This window comes from Xenopus tropicalis, chromosome 2 (assembly GCF_000004195.4).
Source record: "Xenopus tropicalis strain Nigerian chromosome 2, UCB_Xtro_10.0, whole genome shotgun sequence".
In the NCBI taxonomy this organism is placed as follows: domain Eukaryota; kingdom Metazoa; phylum Chordata; class Amphibia; order Anura; family Pipidae; genus Xenopus; species Xenopus tropicalis.
In genome coordinates, this window is record NC_030678.2 from 117,352,920 (window position 1) to 117,372,276 (window position 19,357).

At 37.0% G+C, this 19,357-nt stretch overlaps 1 protein-coding gene across 1 annotated transcript in view; it reads left to right on the plus strand.

Moving 5' to 3' along the window:
- The window catches only part of col4a1 (collagen, type IV, alpha 1), a 102,304-nt gene that overhangs the window by 44,597 nt on the left and 38,350 nt on the right, over nt 1-19,357 (plus strand). The window contains exons 3-19 of the mRNA XM_002933018.5: nt 272-361; nt 451-495; nt 2,345-2,389; nt 2,470-2,532; nt 2,852-2,905; nt 5,256-5,282; nt 7,858-7,938; nt 8,022-8,084; nt 8,577-8,612; nt 10,224-10,265; nt 11,333-11,419; nt 12,034-12,078; nt 14,392-14,442; nt 14,579-14,623; nt 18,108-18,161; nt 18,437-18,478; nt 19,035-19,125. Coding sequence (XP_002933064.3) covers nt 272-361; nt 451-495; nt 2,345-2,389; nt 2,470-2,532; nt 2,852-2,905; nt 5,256-5,282; nt 7,858-7,938; nt 8,022-8,084; nt 8,577-8,612; nt 10,224-10,265; nt 11,333-11,419; nt 12,034-12,078; nt 14,392-14,442; nt 14,579-14,623; nt 18,108-18,161; nt 18,437-18,478; nt 19,035-19,125 — 961 coding nt within the window. The remainder of the gene's footprint in view (nt 1-271; nt 362-450; nt 496-2,344; nt 2,390-2,469; nt 2,533-2,851; nt 2,906-5,255; nt 5,283-7,857; nt 7,939-8,021; nt 8,085-8,576; nt 8,613-10,223; nt 10,266-11,332; nt 11,420-12,033; nt 12,079-14,391; nt 14,443-14,578; nt 14,624-18,107; nt 18,162-18,436; nt 18,479-19,034; nt 19,126-19,357) is intronic.

The following is a 19,357-nucleotide window of genomic DNA, read 5'->3' on the forward strand; positions in this document are numbered from 1 at the left end:
AAGCGCTGTATCTTTTTATTGTCTGATATACATGGTTAAGAGTATCATTATATTTGTTATTGTGCATTTTTTTTAAAATATGTTTTTGGTGTGCTCAATCTTAATTCTAATTCTAGACTACCTTTGCAGCTATAAAGCTGATGTTTAAAGAAAGAATATAAATAATATAGAAGCTGGCAAATAATAAACATCATCGCTAATACAGTACTGGATAAGTATAAATGAAGAGCTGAAAGATAGTTTTTAACATTTTTTTTTTCATTTTCCACAGGGTGAGAGAGGTCTGCCTGGTTTACCTGGATTAATGGGCTTTCCTGGACTTCAAGGACCAGAAGGACCACCGGGACCATTGGGTCAGAAGGTACTTAACATAAACAATAGTATTCTTTTGCCATTATTGCCTCTAAAATACTGTAATTTATTGTGTTTTCTTTTTTAAACCTATTACAGGGTGACACAGGGGAACCAGGTCTTCCTGGCACAAAAGGAACCAGAGTAAGTTATATTCAGTTTTTCCTTTTCCAGCATATACAGTACTTTTTTTGTTTTTCCCTGTTCTATTGCCAAAAAAGGTATAATAATATCTAATTCATACTGCAGTGCAGAATCTTAAACCCAATATCTTCTCAGACCTACCTCATTATCTTTGATAGATGCATTGCAACACTAGAGGGAATATTTGCCAAGTACAAAAACACAGGCACAATGTTTTTTGCAACTTGGGTCCTGCCCTGCATGTTTCTGAAAAGATGATAGGTATATAGGGTTAGGATAAATAGAAGAAAGTAAGGCAGTGAGGGATGGAAGAAATGATTTGAGGAAGAGCCTTTTCTGCCCCGCTTAAACTGCACTTGACTAAATGGTGCAGGCAGTAACGTCACAGAAGCTACCTCACCCATTTGTAAGCAATTTGCTTAGTGGCCTTTATGTTTGCTCATCTTGCATTTGGTCCAATTGCAGAGGGTGCAGATCTGGGAAAGAATTATACTCTGTAGGTAAAAACATGTCACTTTGCTTTCCTTTATTAAATGAGCCCTTATGTAAGCATAAGGCACAGTGATTTTTTTGAAGGTTCAGTTTAAAAGGGAAACAGAAAACGGGAAATATCATTATGGCACTTTTCCATCCAGTTAAAAGAGAAAAAATAGAAGAGGTGGAAGGTAGACTTAAAGGTAGCACTAAAAGGTAAAAATAGCAACCTTAAAGGAGAAGGAAAGGTAAAATCATTGGGCCTGACAAATGTTAGGCACCCCCAGTGATTGTAATTGCGTACCTGATACCACCAACCAGGGGTAACAAGAGAGCAATCCTCTTCCTCCTGTCTTCTTTCTTCGCGATCCCGGAGCCAACGCATGCGCAGTAGAGTGAAAAAGCAGATTTATTTGTTAAAATTTGGCTTTTCACTCATGCACATGCGCCGCAAAGACAGAAGAAGGAAGAGGATCAATCTCTCACAGCTACTCCGGGCTGGTGTGGTTTTCTCTTTTACAATCACTGGGGGTGCCTAACATTTTGGAACCCCCCAGTGCTTGTACCTTTCCTTCTCCTTTAAGTGAAAGAATAGGCCAATATTTCACAAACTATCCTAGTGTTGTCAAAATGAAACAATGCAGCACTAATCTAAAGTTCTGTAATGCGTGGAAATTCAAATAAATTGTAGATTTCCGGCTGTTATATCTGCATTGTGCCACTAACTTTTAACAATCAGAAATAAATAAAGCCAAAAGTTGCTTATATTACCATCTCTGCTAAGCTTGCTTAATTTAAATTGTAATGTGAAGGAGGGCCTATGATTATGGGAAAAGATTGATGCTTGTGCTTTTGGTTCCTGTATAGCACCTATTCAAGTCAAGCTGTGTCTTTTTAAGTGAGTCAGCATCAAACCTTTAGGAACAGTCCGTATTTGTTACTGCCATTAAACTCATTGCAAACAGCTTGTTATAGTCATATTTAATATCTGACACAATATGCAATGTATGCTGCACAATGTGTGTACATGTTGCGTCCTAATTTCAAGCGTAAACAATTAAAATGTCCCCTTCACAAAAATGTGAAAGAAGAACCTAAAACACAATGAATGACTGCAGTAAATACACTTTTTGCAAGCTGATATTTAAATCACAGATTTAATCTCAGATATAATGAAGGGATTTAGATGTATAAACATGCCTTGTGCATGCAGAGGGGTGAATTATAAAAAAAAAGTCTTATAATGCTGCCACCTTGAGGCTGCTCATGACAAATCTACTTAAGTTTCAGTTTTTCACTGAATGCAGATCAGTTATCTCCATATATTTTATTTGGTCATTTTGATCTCATATTCACTTTTTTTGTTTAATTACAGGGTCCACCTGGTTCGCATGGATTCCCAGGAAATCCAGGTCTTCCTGTATGTATAATTAATACAATGAATCCTACACTGTACCATATCATAATATATTTTGTAATGTATCTTTTTTTCTTTTACAGGGTATACCTGGGCAAGATGGTCCACCAGGTCCATCTGGGATTCCAGGGTGTAATGGCACTAAGGTAGAAAATTGTTCATTTATGTATGGCATGTAACACAGGACTCCGATCGTGATTGGTGGCAGGCAAGATCTGGTAACCCATATGTTGCAGAAACTTTCATAGCATCAACAGTTGATCTATCAGAAGTCTGCTGACATTTGCAGGTCTGCAACATCAAGGCTGCCAAATGTTGCCGGTCTCTGTATACCAAGTATATCAGTTTCTGTATCTTTCTATTACAGAACAACAGTTTGCTTTGTTGTCAGCCTATAATTGTAGGTTTATTGTGGGCTGAAAGGTCAGGGATGTGGTAACTGCTGATTTGTGATGTTTATACTAGGGTGACAGAGGACCCCTCGGACCACCTGGGCTTCCAGGAATAATTGGTTATCCTGTAAGTAATACTTTTAAGCTCTTAAATTATTTTCTGTATAAACCATTGGTAATTCAAATGGCAATCAGCAGATTAATTGTGTTCTAATCGCTCTAGAAGAAGGATAACACTGTTGTGTTATATTTTGGAAAAGTCACTGAACTTATTATTTTCTATTGTCACAAATTAAAGCAAATTAATCAATTGCCTGGTTTCTCTGCCAGTGTTGTGCAAGATATGGTTTCCTCTGCTGACTGCCCAGCTGTATAGATACTCTGTTTTCATTGGATATTCATTGCTCATGCTGCCTTGCTATGTTACAACTTTAGACTTCCTAAACAAAAAAGGGGTAGCATAACAGATGTCACAATGTTTAATCAAGTCAAGTAGTCCATAACCACCAATCAGATGTAAAGAAGTTAAAAGGACTAAGAAAGGAAGGAATTAAGAGTTACAATTCAGAGGGATCAGGCACTTATTTAAGGATCTATAAATACTATAGATAGTGTTGTAAAGCAACAATCAGGAAGGCAAAAATAGGAAATGAAGAACTTAATGAATGCCAAGCAAAGGCTAATCCCAAAAGTTTTTTTTTTAAGTATATCAGTAATAAAAGATGCGAGCTGAGTTGAGTGTGGCTCCATTAAAATTGGAGATATATTGGTTAGAAGGGAAGCAAATGTGTATAAACTTTTTTCCTCAGTGTGTACAGTAGAGGATTCAGTTACAGGATCAATTCATTTAAGTTGTCAGTGGCAGATGCTGTACTTACCAGTAGGTCCTTCCAGCAAACATCCATTTAGATTAGAAGAAAAAAGGGTTCCGTAAGAAGTGGAAAGATATTTTTAACAGTCAGGACTGCAAAGATGTGGAACTCTTTCCCAGAGGCTGTGTTGGCAGATATACAGGTATTAGATTGTTTTAAGAAAGGGTTGGATGCCTTTTTAGAAAATACCAACGTACTGTTACCAAGTTGACCCAGGAACGGATCTGACTGGGAGTCAGGAAGGATTTTTTCCGACTCCGAGAAGCTTAAGATAGGATTATTTCATCTATCTTTGAATCAACTAGCAGTTAGGCAGGTTTTATTTAGGTAAAGAGGTTGAACTTAATGGATGTGTGTCTTTCATCAATTTCATTTACTATGTTATGTGTTTGCAAACAGATGATGCTCACTGATTGGGTGCCATAGACTACTAGACCTGGTACAAACTTTCGAATTTTTATTCCAGAAAAGTTCACAGCTCTGTGTCTGCAGACACAGTGCGCAATTTGTGCTTTTCCCCATAGTGAATTGCATCTAAAACCAATTTCATCAGCTACAATCCTTGCCTTCCATTCAGAATTGTGTGAACCCTGACGGTATGTTACCTCCTGACCAGGCGGTAGCTTCAGAGTTCCCTCAGTGCATGTGTCAATTGACGCAGCGCACTTGCGCCAAAAGAATTTGGCACAGATGTCATTTGAACTCTGGAACTGATGTGAGTGAACATCCGAACTGAAGCAAGACAGACTGTGAAAATATTCAAGGTAAGGCTAAAGCCACACGAGGCGTAGGGCTGAAATTTTCGGCAAGCGGATAAACGCTTGCCGAAAATTCAGCCCTACGCCTGCTACTTGTGCCTGCACCCGAATGAATGGGATACGCTCGGGTGCAGGCACATGTAGCCGATATACGCATGAAAACGCGTGAGAATGCAAAGTCTCGCGTTTTCATGCGTATATCGGCTACATGTGCCTGCACCCGAGCGTATCTCATTCATTCGGGTGCAGGCACAAGTAGCAGGCGTAGGGCTGAATTTTCAGCAAGCGTTTTTCCGCTTGCCGAAAAAATCAGCCCTACGCCTGGTGTGGCATCAGCCTTACTGTGTCTGCTTTGCGGCAAAGCATATGCACAGTTGTGTGCAATTTGACAAATTGGATACGGCGTGCAAGAGTCATATGCAATTGGTGTGCAATAATGAATGAGTTTTGTGAAAAAATTAATGCACTGTGGGAAAAAAACATGGCATGACGAAGTTCACTTCATCACACTGCGTCAGAGTAAGTGAATGTGCCAGTGCCTTAGTTGTTTAAGGCTGAGGTGATGTAAGAATAAATAAAATAATGTGTTTGGCGGAAGGATTGGCACCCTACTGCCACCCATGGCACTCTGGTTAACACCTTTAGATAGAAGCTGGAACTATAAAATCCACAAAGCTGCATTTAGTAAAACAATGGTCTGTTAAACAGTACAGCCAGAGGAATGTTTTTCAGATAGGCACACTATTTCATGAATTAATCTGCCTGCATTACTTCTGTGTAGTTAAAAGGCTAATATTATAAGTAAAAATATTTTATATTCTTATTGACTGTTGTCCTTTTGTTTTAGGGATCACCTGGGCAACCAGGGCCAAAAGTAAGTTCTCATTTACTTGTATGCAACTTGTTAAGATAATCTGAAACCAGAATATCAAATAAGTATGTGAAAAGTATTGGGCATTAAAATTGTTCTCAACTAGTTTTTTCCTGTAAAGGAGAAGGAAAGGTCAAATCACTAGGGGCACTTGGGGGACCGGCCTGGGGTACATGCAGGTGAGCGATCCTCTTCTGTCTCCTTTCTGCACACTGGCCGCATATGCACAGTAGAGTGAAAAAAGGCAGCTGTTTGACCAGGATCACAGAGAAATAAGAAGGAAGGAAAAGAATCGCTCATCTGCATGTTCTCCAGGCTGGTACAATTTTCTGTTAATAGGAGCACCAGCCCGAAGTAACAGGTAAGTGATTACACTAACTGGTGGTGCCTAACATTTGGCACCTCCAGTGATTTTAATTCTCCTTCTCCTTTAAAGAGTATAGTCCTATTTGTGCTACTAGCATCATAGCAGTTTTAGACAATCACTACTGATGTTATGTACTACATCATGAAGTTGCTATAATTGCGCGAATATTAAAATCGTGGCTGAGAATGCATACATGTTGATGCATACGAAATGCCATTTCTTAATCATACATAAATAATAAAATAAAGATTAAAATAATTTTCAGTTTTCAGTTACATGTGTGACTTCCATGGTTTATTATTAGATAGCAATATACAAAGCTCAGAATGGCAAGGAAGCAAAATCCATAATCTCTTCAGATTGATCAGAATATTACTGAAAAGTCTCTAAGAAATCTGGTACAGGGCAAACATACATCCTCTGGGGAACACTGTCAGATTTACTGCCCTCAGCCAAGCATCTGAGATTTGTTTGCACGCTTACTCATAATATGAAATACAAATAAATTTATACATTCATTTCATATGCCAGAAGTCGACTACATCTGTAAATCTTTAAAATCCAGGCAGAAACAGTAATTGCAGAAATATAGAAATAGTTTCAGAAGGTACATTGATTTTATTGCACATAAGCTTATATAAGATGGAGGTGATATTAAAATGATACCCGACTGGATTGTTACAGAGCTTTAGATTATACTTTTAATAAAGAAGTTTATATATGATGTGAAATCAGATACAGTATTAAAGTCAAGGGGGAGGGGGGTTTTTTTTACATAATATAACAATATGTAATTCTAAGCAACTGTCTATTTTACATTAATAAAATCATTTCCAGTGGTATAAAGTTATTTGTAAATTGCAATCAAAAGCAGTATTTGCCCCTTCTGACTGATTCCTCCAGTACCTTGAATGCTTCACACATTTGTTAAACAGGGCTGTATTTTGGTCCAGTGGGGTTCTAGGAACTGGTTCTAATCTTGTCCCCTTCTCTCAATAATCTGGATATGCACTTATTGCAATAATCTTGAATTTTGAATTCAGGTTGGAATTAGCCTAATAAGAATTATCATCATTGAATAATGATGACAGTGTGCACATACCTTTAAAAAGGGCGCACGTTTCTTACTGAACATTAGATTTGATGAACATATATCACCCTCTAAAGAATCTGATTCAAGATAGGCAAAAACAAAAAAACCCCACCCAGGAACATATTTTGTTAAAAACTGAAATTATTTCCCATGCATAGATTTTAACAAAATTTAAAAAATTTGCCCCTTATTAAAGTATTCACCAACTCTTGATTTTGGTGTACTTTGCCCTTTGCTTTTATATAATGTATTGTGGCCCAGTTATTACTTAATGATGCACAGTTTATTAAAAAAAACACTGTCAGTGATGAACCTGGGATTATTAACTAGGAATAGTCTATGATTTTAGGTATTTAAAATATAAAAACAACTAAGCCTTTCTGCTAGCCATTATAGTGCATCTTTTCTCACAAGTCCTAGTTTGAACAATTCCAGTGCTTTGGTTTAGGGATTCAGGAAACGATGGTTTGTTTTGCCTATTATTAGTCTGGCCACAGGTGCTCAGAGCCATCAACCTTCCTTTATAATCCTTTGCTCTGAAGTTACTCAATGCCTATTGTAGGTCAAGGTAGCTTGTTCTTGGGTGTTCCCTGGTCCTGTCCCTTGTGTTGGTTCCTGGTTTTGACCATGACTTGTTCCTGTTTAGGAACTTACCTTATGATTCTAAAGCTGTTACCTGGTTCTAACCTGGCCTGCCTATGTTTAGTTCTGTCCTTACCATCTCCTTCATTACAGTTTATGGTTGGCCTCCTTGTATGCCCCTGTGGAGTCTCTGGACTCTTGTGTAGTTATACCTGGCAGCACCTGAGTAGCCGAGGGACAGGCCCAAAGCCAAAGATGACTTTTATAGGCAGAAGCGCACACCTAGACCAGAATCCAGTTATTCCCATTGGATTTGCCTTATGTAAGAGAATGTTTCACCAACATCTCTGAAGTGCAGAACTTTAACAAGGTGCAAAGGATAGAGCACTATCTTTATAAATAATATTATGAAATTACATGAAATCAGAAGTGAAGTGACTTCAAAGGCAACTGATTACTTTTTTTGACTGTCTGCTACTATCTGCCTTTTAAAAAAAGAAAATGAAGTGATTTGTGAAACTATTTACATTTTCTAGGGAGAACCTGGAGATATTACTGGAATCGATGTATCTATGATCAAAGGAGAAAAAGGTTTTCCTGGAATTAACGGAATACCGGTAAATTATCTTTGTTCACATACCACAGACAGGCTGCTATGTAAGTTGGCCTTTATCAAGCTGTGTCTACATTTTTTTCACAGGGTACACCTGGATTGCCAGGGACACCAGGACCTATGGGACCAATTGGGCCACCAGGATCTGCAGTAAGTGACCTTTAATCATAATTAAAGTAGAATAAAATCCTGAAGAACAATAGGTCTCAAATGCTGTATCCTGTACCAGCCCTATAACATTAATGATTCATGACATCAGAATTGCCCACAACAGCTTTCCAGCTTCTGATCTGGTTATATCATTAACATTAATGATAGCCTTAACATTGAATAGAGCCTACTTTACATTGTAAAAGGTAACTAGTCTTTTTTTTGTTTTGCTGTAACTAGTCTTTCTCTCTAACATGAGCCTGTATGGCCAGCAGTGATTTAAATAATGATTGCTCTTATTCTCTATCTACGCAGTACTTTGTAGAAAGAATGTAGCAATGTAAAACCAGGCGATCAATTACTTTTTTATTTTTTTTACCAAACTCTATATTTTGCTTTAAAGCAAAACTTGAAATTAAAGTTTACAATTTCTTTCATTTGTTTTAATGTTTCAATTTTGCCTAAACTTATAAAATGTCCAATGTCTTTTAGGGACCTCCTGGTTCACATGGTGCCCCAGGACCAAAGGTAGGTGTTCACTCCTTTATCCTAATTACTTTCACTTCATGTGCTTTTCTTCACCCCCTCTAAATATACTTCTGCATGTTATCTTTTGTGCTATGTTTTGTAACCAGAAATGAGTATGGTGTAACAGTCCTTTATTAACAGCTTCAGTTAGCCATTACGAACATAGCAGTAACTTCTACTGTTATAGCAGTATAGAAAGTACAGGTATGGGATCCCTTATCCGGAAACCCGTTATCCAGAAAGCTCCGAATTACGGAATGCCTGTCTCCCATAGACTCCATTTTAATCAAATAATTCAGAATTTTAAAACTGATTTCCTTTTTCTCTGTAATAATAAAACAGTACCTTGTAATTGATCCCAACTAAGATATAAATAATCCTTATTGGATGCAAAACAATCCCATAGGGTTTAATTAATATTTTATTGATTCTTTAGTAGACTTAAGGTATGTGGATCCAAATTACAGAAAGACCCCTTATCTGGAATAGCCTTGGTCCCGAGCATTCTGGATAATGGGTCCCATACCTGTACTAGGTATATACAGGATAAGTCTTGTACACAGTGATATCTACAAGTCAACTCTGCAGCTCTGTCATTCTGCCTTCTTTCTTTCTTCTCTGCCTCTATTTCTTATCTGGATTAAAGGATGTTCTTATTTAAATGTAAATGCAGTATGGGTATGGGACCTGTTATCCGGAAACCTATTATCCAGAAAGTTCTGAATTACGGCCATCTCCCATAGACTCTATTTTACAAAAATAATTCAGATTTGTAAAAATGATTTCTCTGTAATAATAAAATAGTACCTTGTACTTTATCCCAACTAACTATAATTAATTATTTTTGTAGCCAAAACAACCCTTTTGGGTTTAATTACTGTTTAAATAATTTTTTAAATAATTGAGATCTGAATTACCCCTTATTGGGTCCCCAGGTCCCAAGCATTCTGGATAACAAGCCCCGTACCTGTATTTGTAGACATTAGAAGCCATGTTTAAAGCTGAGAAAAATATATTGCATTAATATGGTCTTTTCTTGTCTGTGCTCTATAGCTCTGCTGTAACTAGTGATGAGTGAAAATTTGGGAAACACATTTGTCACACCATTTTTTTTGTTGTCCGCATCTTTTTTGTCCCCCGTGCTTTTTTTGACGCCCATGCTTTTTTATGACGCGATCGCGCCCAATTTGACGCGCCTGCACCCTTTTTTACGTGCAACAGAAAAAATCTGTATGACAAATTTTTCCGCAGCAAATTTTCTCGGAAGTTTCGCAAAACAATTCGCCAATGGCGAAATGCAGGAATTCGCTGCGAATCCATGCCTGTTTCTGCTAAAGCAACCACAGAAATAACAATATTAAAACACAATATTAAACACAGTAAGGCACAACTTAATAACTACATGAAGTGTACCTTGTCTGCATAAATGTATTAGTGTATGGGAGCTGCCTTACTGTTTGACTACCAATTCCTTGCAAGTTTGCAGCTGTTTGCATGATGCCCCTGATCCTTAAAAAGTTTTCCTTACTTAACAAATACAAAACCTTAAGGGCAAATTGATATTATATTATAGGTGGAATGTTTTCATTTATTTTTTTTTATCTTACCTAGGGTGAAATGGGCATAAGTTTCTATGGACCAAAAGGGGAGAGGGTAAGTAAAAACACTTTTGACTCTTCTACAGAGAACAGTGTTTAATTATGTCCCAATATATTTTAAAAGATAAAAAAGTGTATTGATGTATAACAAAAAGTGTCACACTCATGCCACCTGCACTTAATACTTTATCCTATAGTATGAGTGTGCAGCCATTGCTTTTGACATTTTTATTCTATAGTACAAGTGTTGTGTCATTGCTAGTTGGACATTTTATGCTACAATACAATGGAGCAGATTCAAATCAATGAGAAAATTTAATTTTATTGTTTATCATGGGAAACTTATGGATGAGATCCCATTTGAGTAGAAATATGTTTTCTCCTAATTCAGTTCCAATTGTTTTTCCTATAGACTTTAGAGTTTTTATGTCCTAAACAACGAGATAAGTTTTTCCTCATTGAATTGCATCTGGCTTTATGGGAAAATCTGCTACTGAATAAGCATTAAGGCTTTCTCTTCTAACTGAATTGAGCCCAATATGCTATATGCAATATGGTCCCTATCTTGTGGAAGATATACCGGGAAAATTATTCCCTTTACTCTTGTTGGAGCAATATTGGGCCCATGCTACCTAACTTAACTCAGACACCTAGTGCCTGCTCCACGTTTCTCTTACCTATTCTCAGGTTGCTTTTACTCCCTTGAGTGGGGTCTTTTTTTCTTCCTTCAACCTGGTATGTGGCTGTTGTCTCCAACAAAGACCAAGAACTTCAGTGTGGTTCTCCTTTTATACCTTTTTGCCTATAACACCCCCTGGTGGCTAAGGATATAACACCAAGCTTATTTTCCTAACTATACTGCCACCTGTTGTTTGACTACACATGTAACATCCTATCTAAAATAGTTTCCCATTGCCACCTACCGGCCATTTAAAGATAAACATGCAGTAATAACATAAAACATACAATCACCATTCTTTTTTGAAGCATACAGGGCGTCTGGCAAATCAGACTTTGGATATATATTCACAAATGTGAGCTGCCAAATGCAATTGTAATGAATGCAAACTGTGAAGAATGATCTCTGCATTAAATTGAGGTTATATATTCATTTTTTAACAGGGTGATCGGGGACCTCCAGGTGCTCCTTGCAAGCCTTCCACTGAACCTCAAGGAAGTGAGAATGAGCAAGTATATTACGGAGAAAAGGTACTATTAGAATATTTCATTGAGAATACTGAATTTTAGTTGTTCGTTCACTTTTGCTAGCAGTAAGTGTCACATAATGTTATATTTACCATTTAACTGAAAAAGCAACAGTATGGGGATCATGGACACTATTCGGGAGCAGTTACTGCCTATTTTTGTACATTTATATTTTACAAGCTGAGAAAAGGAACATTTTTTGTTGGGGCACTGGTGGAATATTCTACTGTCAGCTTCCATCTCAGAAATACATTTTAGCCACAACAGCAGTTGTGTTAGCACTATGCAATGTTGTACTAGGAAATATCTTTTTACAGTTTCCTGGGAGTAGCCAATACCAATATCTTATTGTAGTTTGACTGTTAGGTGAAGGCTGCTGGGAGATGTAAAATATTATTTATATTTAATTGATGCATTTTGGTTCTGAAAGCAAATCTCTCTCCATGATTCATATTACAGCCATAATACGTAGGTCAGGGGTTTGTTAAAGTGACCATTCTGCATTATATAAGGCCTTGTCATTTAAAAATGAACTTTTACTTTAATAAACATATTTAACAGTGGAATGCCCGTTTGAACTAAAATGTTTATTATGTTTTACTTTTCCTTCTCCTTAGGGAGAAAAGGGTATGCCTGGTGAAAACGGAGAACGTGGACAACCAGTAAGTATCATGATAACATTCATAAACAATAAAACCTTTACCTAATGAGTTAAGTGAATTTGGTTGATACCACGGGAAAAGCATATATTTTAATCTGGTACAAATTATCAGTATTCTTTTCCTTGGTGTGAATAATATGGCCTGTAAAAGCTTGATCTGACAGCCATTTAAAACTATTATCCTTAGCCACTAATATATACATAGCCACTAATACATGTGTAATTCAATTTCATTTACCTGTAGCGGCACCACTGAAGCAACCAGTGTCTCAATATTGAATAAATAGGGGTGCCCGTGCAAGAAGAAATCCACACCTTCAAAATACATACAGTTTAATGGGGCACAGCACTCCCATAATTGTTTGCATTGCTCTTTAATGTGGCATGTAGCTTCGAGACGTTTATCACAGACAGCAACATTAATGTTTCGGAAACATCCACTCCCTTTGTCAAGCATGAAGTGCCTGATTAACCCACCTGGGTTTTAATAAAGCATCATAGGTCACATGACCTTATCACAAGTCCTATCCAATAAGGCAAAAAAACTTATTGGAACATTATGATCTATGGCACAAGACACATTATTAAACACACTCTTAGCATATACACAATAAGTCCAAAGTCACAATATAATTGAAAAATACATATAGCTCATATCTAGAATTCCATATATTGAAATATATAATACATATATAATACAAATATATAATACATGTAGTTGTGATTTCTTATGGCATGAGACTACACTTTACTGAACCCAAATGATTCACACATTTGGGAATGGTTAGAAGAAATGTACACTGGCACAAGTGAATGAAGGGACAACCCATTCCCAAGTCTAAGGTGTCAACTGCAACATTTCAGGACATACCCCTTAATCAAACATGTTCCAGATATGTTGTAGCTGACATGTAAACTTGTACCCTGCATTAATTTGCCCCTTGGCTACTTCTACACTGAACCTATTGGCCAAAGACACAACCAATTTTTTCTCAAAAAAATATTTATGCTACAGCTGAAAATAATCTTCAAATGATTCAGGGATTTAGAAGAGGTTCAGAAATGAATCATATTTATTACTTGTTAACATGCGAATGTTAGCCAAAACCTGTTTACATGACCAAAAAAAAAAAATCAGTACAATGTATAAGTACTGTATATACCTCTATGCAGTTCCTTTAACCTGAGTTACATGTCTGATCTAGTGTGTAAGTTCTAGCAACAACTGTTAATTAAAAGGGTTTAAAGAAAAGCTGTGTGCTGTATGCAGATGAGTACACAGAGTGCAAAAGTAGGGGAAGAAGCTTGCCTGTGGATTAATCAGGGAAAATAAGGAATAATAAGGAAAAATAAGACACTGAAACTAACAGATCTTAACACACTTCCAAGTAAACTTGGCTTTACTTGGAAGTGTGTTAAGATCTGTTAGTTTAAATTTTTCATTCCTTCTGCTGAGACTCCACATTAAATCCTGGCTGTATAGGCCAGTAGTGCTAAGGAATCATATGTTCGGTGAGGAGAGAAACGAGATAGGACTGAGTGAATTTGTCTCACCTGCTATGGATTTGTGCCGAAATGTGTGTTTTCATGAGTGCCGGAAGGTTTTGAGAATTTGTACTAAAATTTCGACATGAGTTTTCTTTTGCTGGGATAAAAATCAAGTTTTTTTTCACTCAGTAAAAAAAACAAAAACACTATTTGACTTCAATGCACTTGGTGTGAGAAAAGAAACACCCATTGATTCCAGTGAATTTGGGACAAAGAAAAAAACACAAGAAAAAAAGAAACACCCTTTGGCTTCAATACATTTCAATGCATTTGGTGCGAGAAAGAGCAAACGAAAAGATACCCATTAGCTTCAATGCATTTAGAGTGAGAAAATTCTTGAGAAAAATGCCCATTGACTTTAAAGCATTTGGAGTAAGAAAATTCTTGAATAAAAATGGGCATTGACTTTACTGCATTTAGCAGGAGAAAACATGCATCAATTCCAATGCATTTGGTGCAAAAAAACAAGACAAAACTCCAATTGGCTTCAATCCATTTGAAGTGAGAAAAAATGCCTATTGATTCCAATGCATTTGGGAAGAGAAAAAATACCCATTGTCTTCAATGCATTTGGAGCATGAGAAAACACAGTGAAAAATGACCAATGACTCCAATAATTTTCCATGGATTCATTCATGAAACCATGACAAACTTTTGTGAGTGACACTACCAAGCCCTTAGCCATAGCATATTAGTACAATCCAGCTTTTTACATTAATTGTGCAACATTGGTAATTGTAAATGGCAACTCATTTTTTTTTTCTAGGGACAAAGCTTTAAGGGTGAAAAAGGAGAGCCTGGCCCATTAGGGCCTCGAGTAAGTATGCTGATTTTGCATAAAATACTATGGTGAATAATAAATGTTCAGAAGTTTTATTTATCCAATATTTTTCTATTAATCAAAACAACCAAATTATAATTACCTGTATGTTTTCATTATTTTTATCTCTAAGGGCAAACCTGGGAAAGACGGTGACCAGGGTGAAAAGGGACTTCAAGTAAGTATGAACCACTTTTTTCTTTGAGAAAAAACTATTCCTATCACAGAATAAAATCTCTTATTCAAAATCAATAACAAGCAAAATACAGAGGAAATTTATGAAAAATGCATGTTAGAATTGCCTAGAAATATTTGACTTATCTTGCTGATCACAGCTGTTATGGCACACAGGCAGCATACAGTGACATACAGTGACACAATGCTGGCACTGCTCCTACAGTCTGCACAATAACTAAAGATTAATAAACTTTTTAAATGCAGTTCCACCTCAGTATATGTTCTTTTTGTAGTGTGCAGGGATTATTTGTGGGTTTTTACTGCTCCTACAGTCTGAGGTGTGAACAGGTGAACAATGTGGGTGAGCCTGAGCCTGAGGTGTGAACAATGCAGGGGTGAACAATGCAGAGATTAAAAGGTGTGAACAACACAGGGGGATTACAGCCTGGATCTGAGGTGTAAACCATGCAGGGGGGCAGTTAATCACAGTACTGATACAATTTAAAGAATAAGTAAACCTTTTTTTTTACTATGAGTAAAATTACTCTAAACAGCCACCAGAATTACCTACCTTTGTCCCAGCATTCTCTATGACCTGGTTCCTCAGTCAGAAGGTATTCTTTTTCTTTGCTTCCTTGTGCAGAGTGAAGCCCCGCCCCCACTTCCTGTTCAGTTCTCTCTTCAATTTGACAAGGTTGTCAGAGTGGAGAGCCTTCTGCGCATGCCTGGAGGCAGCAGGAGCCAGTCTGAGCATTAGCCATTTTTTTTTTATGAGACCTGAACAGGAAGTGGGGGTGGGGCTTCACTCTGCACAAGGAAGCAAAGAAAAAGAATACCTTCTGACTGAGGAACCAGGTCAGAGAGAATGCTGGGACAAAGGTAGGTAATTCTGGAGGCTGTTTAGAGTAATTTTACTCATAGAAAAAAAAGGTTTACTTATTCTTTAAAGCTTACACAAGAGTAAGCCATCAAAGCAGCCAAACAGGTGGGGGGCCACACAGAGGGGGGTCGCGGGCCGCCAGTTGGACAGCACTGGTTTATATCATATAAAGTAGCCTATTAAACTGGAATATATATTTCAGAAAACATTGCTTTTACATCTTTTCCATTGAGTCACTATTGTGTTAAGGGCGGTGTACTCCCTTAGAGATCACCTAACCAGAAATAATGCAGCTGTAACTGAAAGGGTAGGGTCAAACAGGTGTATTGTCAGCCTGAGGATAAGCGCAGGCTAACAATATATCCGTATGCTTAAAAAAATGTTGTACCTGAACCCAGAGGCACTGAATCCACCCAGGTGCAGGCACATGTAGACAAGTCTCTTGTCTATTCATTGGCTGATGTGACCTAACATGTACTGTATGTCTGCCCTTGGTTTGTTTGTGCACACAGTGAATCATGTAATCCCAAGGGATGGCCACTAAAACATTATTTTGCATAGCGCTTAACAGCAAATGCCCATACCTAGTGCACTCTTACCTTCCAATTTGTGCCTGTATGTTACCCAACCACTTAGTCTGTAAGCTCTACGGGGCAGGGACCTCCTTCCTACTGTGTCTCATAGATGTAAAAATGTGTGCCATAGATGTGAAAATGGTCAACCACCCAAATGGCCTACTAGGAGCAACATCAAAGGGGGTGGTAAGCAACATATTGCTCATGAGCCACTGGTTGGGGATTACTTACCTAGGGGAAATTGTAAAAAATAAGATATACCAATAGTTCCAGTCAGCACCACTCTCAAGGGCAAGGTTTTGAGCTGTAGTACAAGAGCTGTAGATTCATAGGGTAGTTTATCATTCTTCCTCTTCACAAAACACTGGTAAATCCCAGTTTAGAAAATGCTATGCAGTTTTGTTCTCCAGTATGGAAACAGGATATTTTAGAATTAGAGATTGTCCAAAGAGCAGCTAAGCTGGTAATGGGTATGGAAAATCTCCATTATAGGTAAATGCTGTTCAAGTTGTGAATGTTTACACTGGAGAAGAAGCACTTAAGGAGAAATATGACTATGTATAATTATATAAGTGGAACATCTAAAAAATCCCACATGCTTCTATCTTTCAGAAAAAAATATAAAAAAGTAGGTTTAATCTTAAAGGAATAGTAACACAATTTTTTCAATTTTAATATATGCATTCTTAAAGGAGAAGGAAAGGTAACTAAGTAAGCTTTATCAGAAAGGTCTATGAAAGGTCTATGTCATAAGCACTCACAGAAAAGCTGCACTGAGTCCTCTATCAAAAGAAACACAGGATTTCTTGTCTTCTTTTGTGTACACATGTTCTTCTGTGCCAGATTTCCTGATCTTAGAAAAGTCCTTCAGGGCACGGACATGAGCCTTAATTAATTTATGTTACCACTGATTTACTAGGCAAAGCTTTAAAAGGCGATGTGGTGACTGCTTGGCTTCCAGTTTAATCCGAAAGTCAATTTGCTTGATTCTTTAGTCTTCAGAGTCCTTCTTCTTAGTGAGTTATGGGTTTTTTATGGTGAAGATGCTGGGAGAGGGAGGGGGAGGAGTGTTTAGACTGTGTTTAGTTGAGACTGCCTGCCTGTCCTAAAAGATCTTTGGCTGAGCCTGTGCAGGGAGAGGGAGGAGGGTGAGGGGGAGCTGCCTGGAATCTTTCTACGAGGTTGAGTGAGATCTGCTACCTGAGCTCATTAAATTAATGGAAAGGTACATTTTTAAAAAAATCCACATATAATACTGACATTAGAATCCCCTTAATCACTTAGGATTCCCTTTTCTCCTCTAACCAACTCGCCCCCCTCCCTTAGGAATTTGTTTTGGCGTTTGGCTACTGGGCATCCTCACTTCCAAGCTAGGCAGTGAATCTATTCTCAGCTCAGATTACTAAACTCACTCCCTTCAGTCTAGCCACCAATGAAGAGATGACATTGCTGGTTCCCATAGAAATTCTGCTCTAGCTCTGCTCTTGCTCAGTTAGGCAGGTTTAATTTAGATGAAAAGGTTGAACTTGTGTGTCTTTTTTTAACTTAAAGGGGTGGTTCACCATCAGGTTAACTTTTAGCATATTTTTCTTACCAAGTTTTCAGTTGTTCTTCATTTTTAATTATTTTAGTTTTTGAATGATTTGCCTTCCTCTTCTGACCCTTTCCAGCTTTCAAATGAATGTCACTGACCCCAGCAGGCAAAAACGATTGCTCTGTGAGGCTCCACTTATTTACTCATTACTTTTTATTACTTATATTTCTATTTAGGCCCTCCTTTATTCATAATCATCTCTCCTTTTCAAACTACTGCCTGGTTGGTAGGTTAAATTGGACCCTAGCAACAAGATAGCTGCTGAAATTCCAAACTGAAGAGCTCCTGAATATAAAGCTTAATAATTAAAAAAAAAATTAAAAAAAATGAAATTAAGGTCAACAACACCTTTAAATTACTATGTTATATTAACGTTTACTAGTTTAACATTTGACATAATAAATCAAATTATAAAGTTTCTTATTTCTTTAATTAGGGAGTTCCAGGTATTCCAGGATTTCCAGGACCTCCAGGATTTGGTGGAACAAAAGTGAGAATTTTTTTTTTAATACAAATACATTGTTAACGACAATTTAAATGGAAACACAAATCCTCTCTCTATCTGGGGTGGGTGTGAGGATTATGAATGAAGAATTTATGTAAAGCCCTCTATAATATGTTAAAAATAAATAATATTATATAAATTCTATTTTCATGTGGCTCTCAGCAACAGGTCTGAAACATTATAGTAACTGGTCTACCTTTCTCATTTTTAAATTTTTTTTTTATTAATTGCATTTTATGTTCTTTTATTTGTTAATATAGGGAGAAAAGGGTGAATCCGGACCACAAGGGCCTCCAGGAATTGTAAGTAAAAGCTGTTTCTGAATAACTAATATTTACACATTTCTTCTTCTTAAAAATGTTGGTCTAAGCAGCCTTTCAGTTTACATTAATTAAACATTTTAATGTTTATGGCTGAAGATCTTTAAAACATAACCTACATTTATCAATCCTTTATCAATCAATTCCTGCTGTTTTCAATCGTACGGTACAAAAATTTCGGATCGCCAATACGATATTATCGTGACTTATACGATTTTTTCATGATATTTGCGATCTTCAGAAATTATTGTATCCAATACGAATTTTTCCCATTCAGGATTCGAACTCATGATTTGATGAATGTAGCCCTATATGTAATGCATGTCATTGATGAGTTATGAGTTATACTGCTGTATCCACTTAATGGGTGCATTGCTCCTGGGAGAGAGGAGATTAACAAAGTTTTAGTGACCTGTTTGGCCACAGCCTCTGGAAAAAAATAAGTGAGCTGGGACTCACTAGATAAGGCCTTACAGTATATGGCCCTTGATCAAGTCAGCATAATCTCATCCTTATCTTTTAATGTTTATGGATATAGGTAGTATCGAATGGTGAAATAGAAGTTTGTGAAAAAGGGGATCGCGGACTACCTGGTTTTCCTGGCAGCAAGGGAGATAAAGGACTTAAAGGTAATTACTTATAAACCTCTATTAAATTTATATACATATAAAACATATGTAAAAAATGTAGATCTTCCTAATGTAGCTCTTAAACAACCCTTTTAATGGCAGTAATAGTGTGTCAATAGAAAAAAACACTTTATTCACTACAAATGAAAAATACCTTTATGCTAAAAAATAGCACATAGATTAAGTTTATATATCTATATACAGTATATTATATGCTTGAAGATAGCAGTGG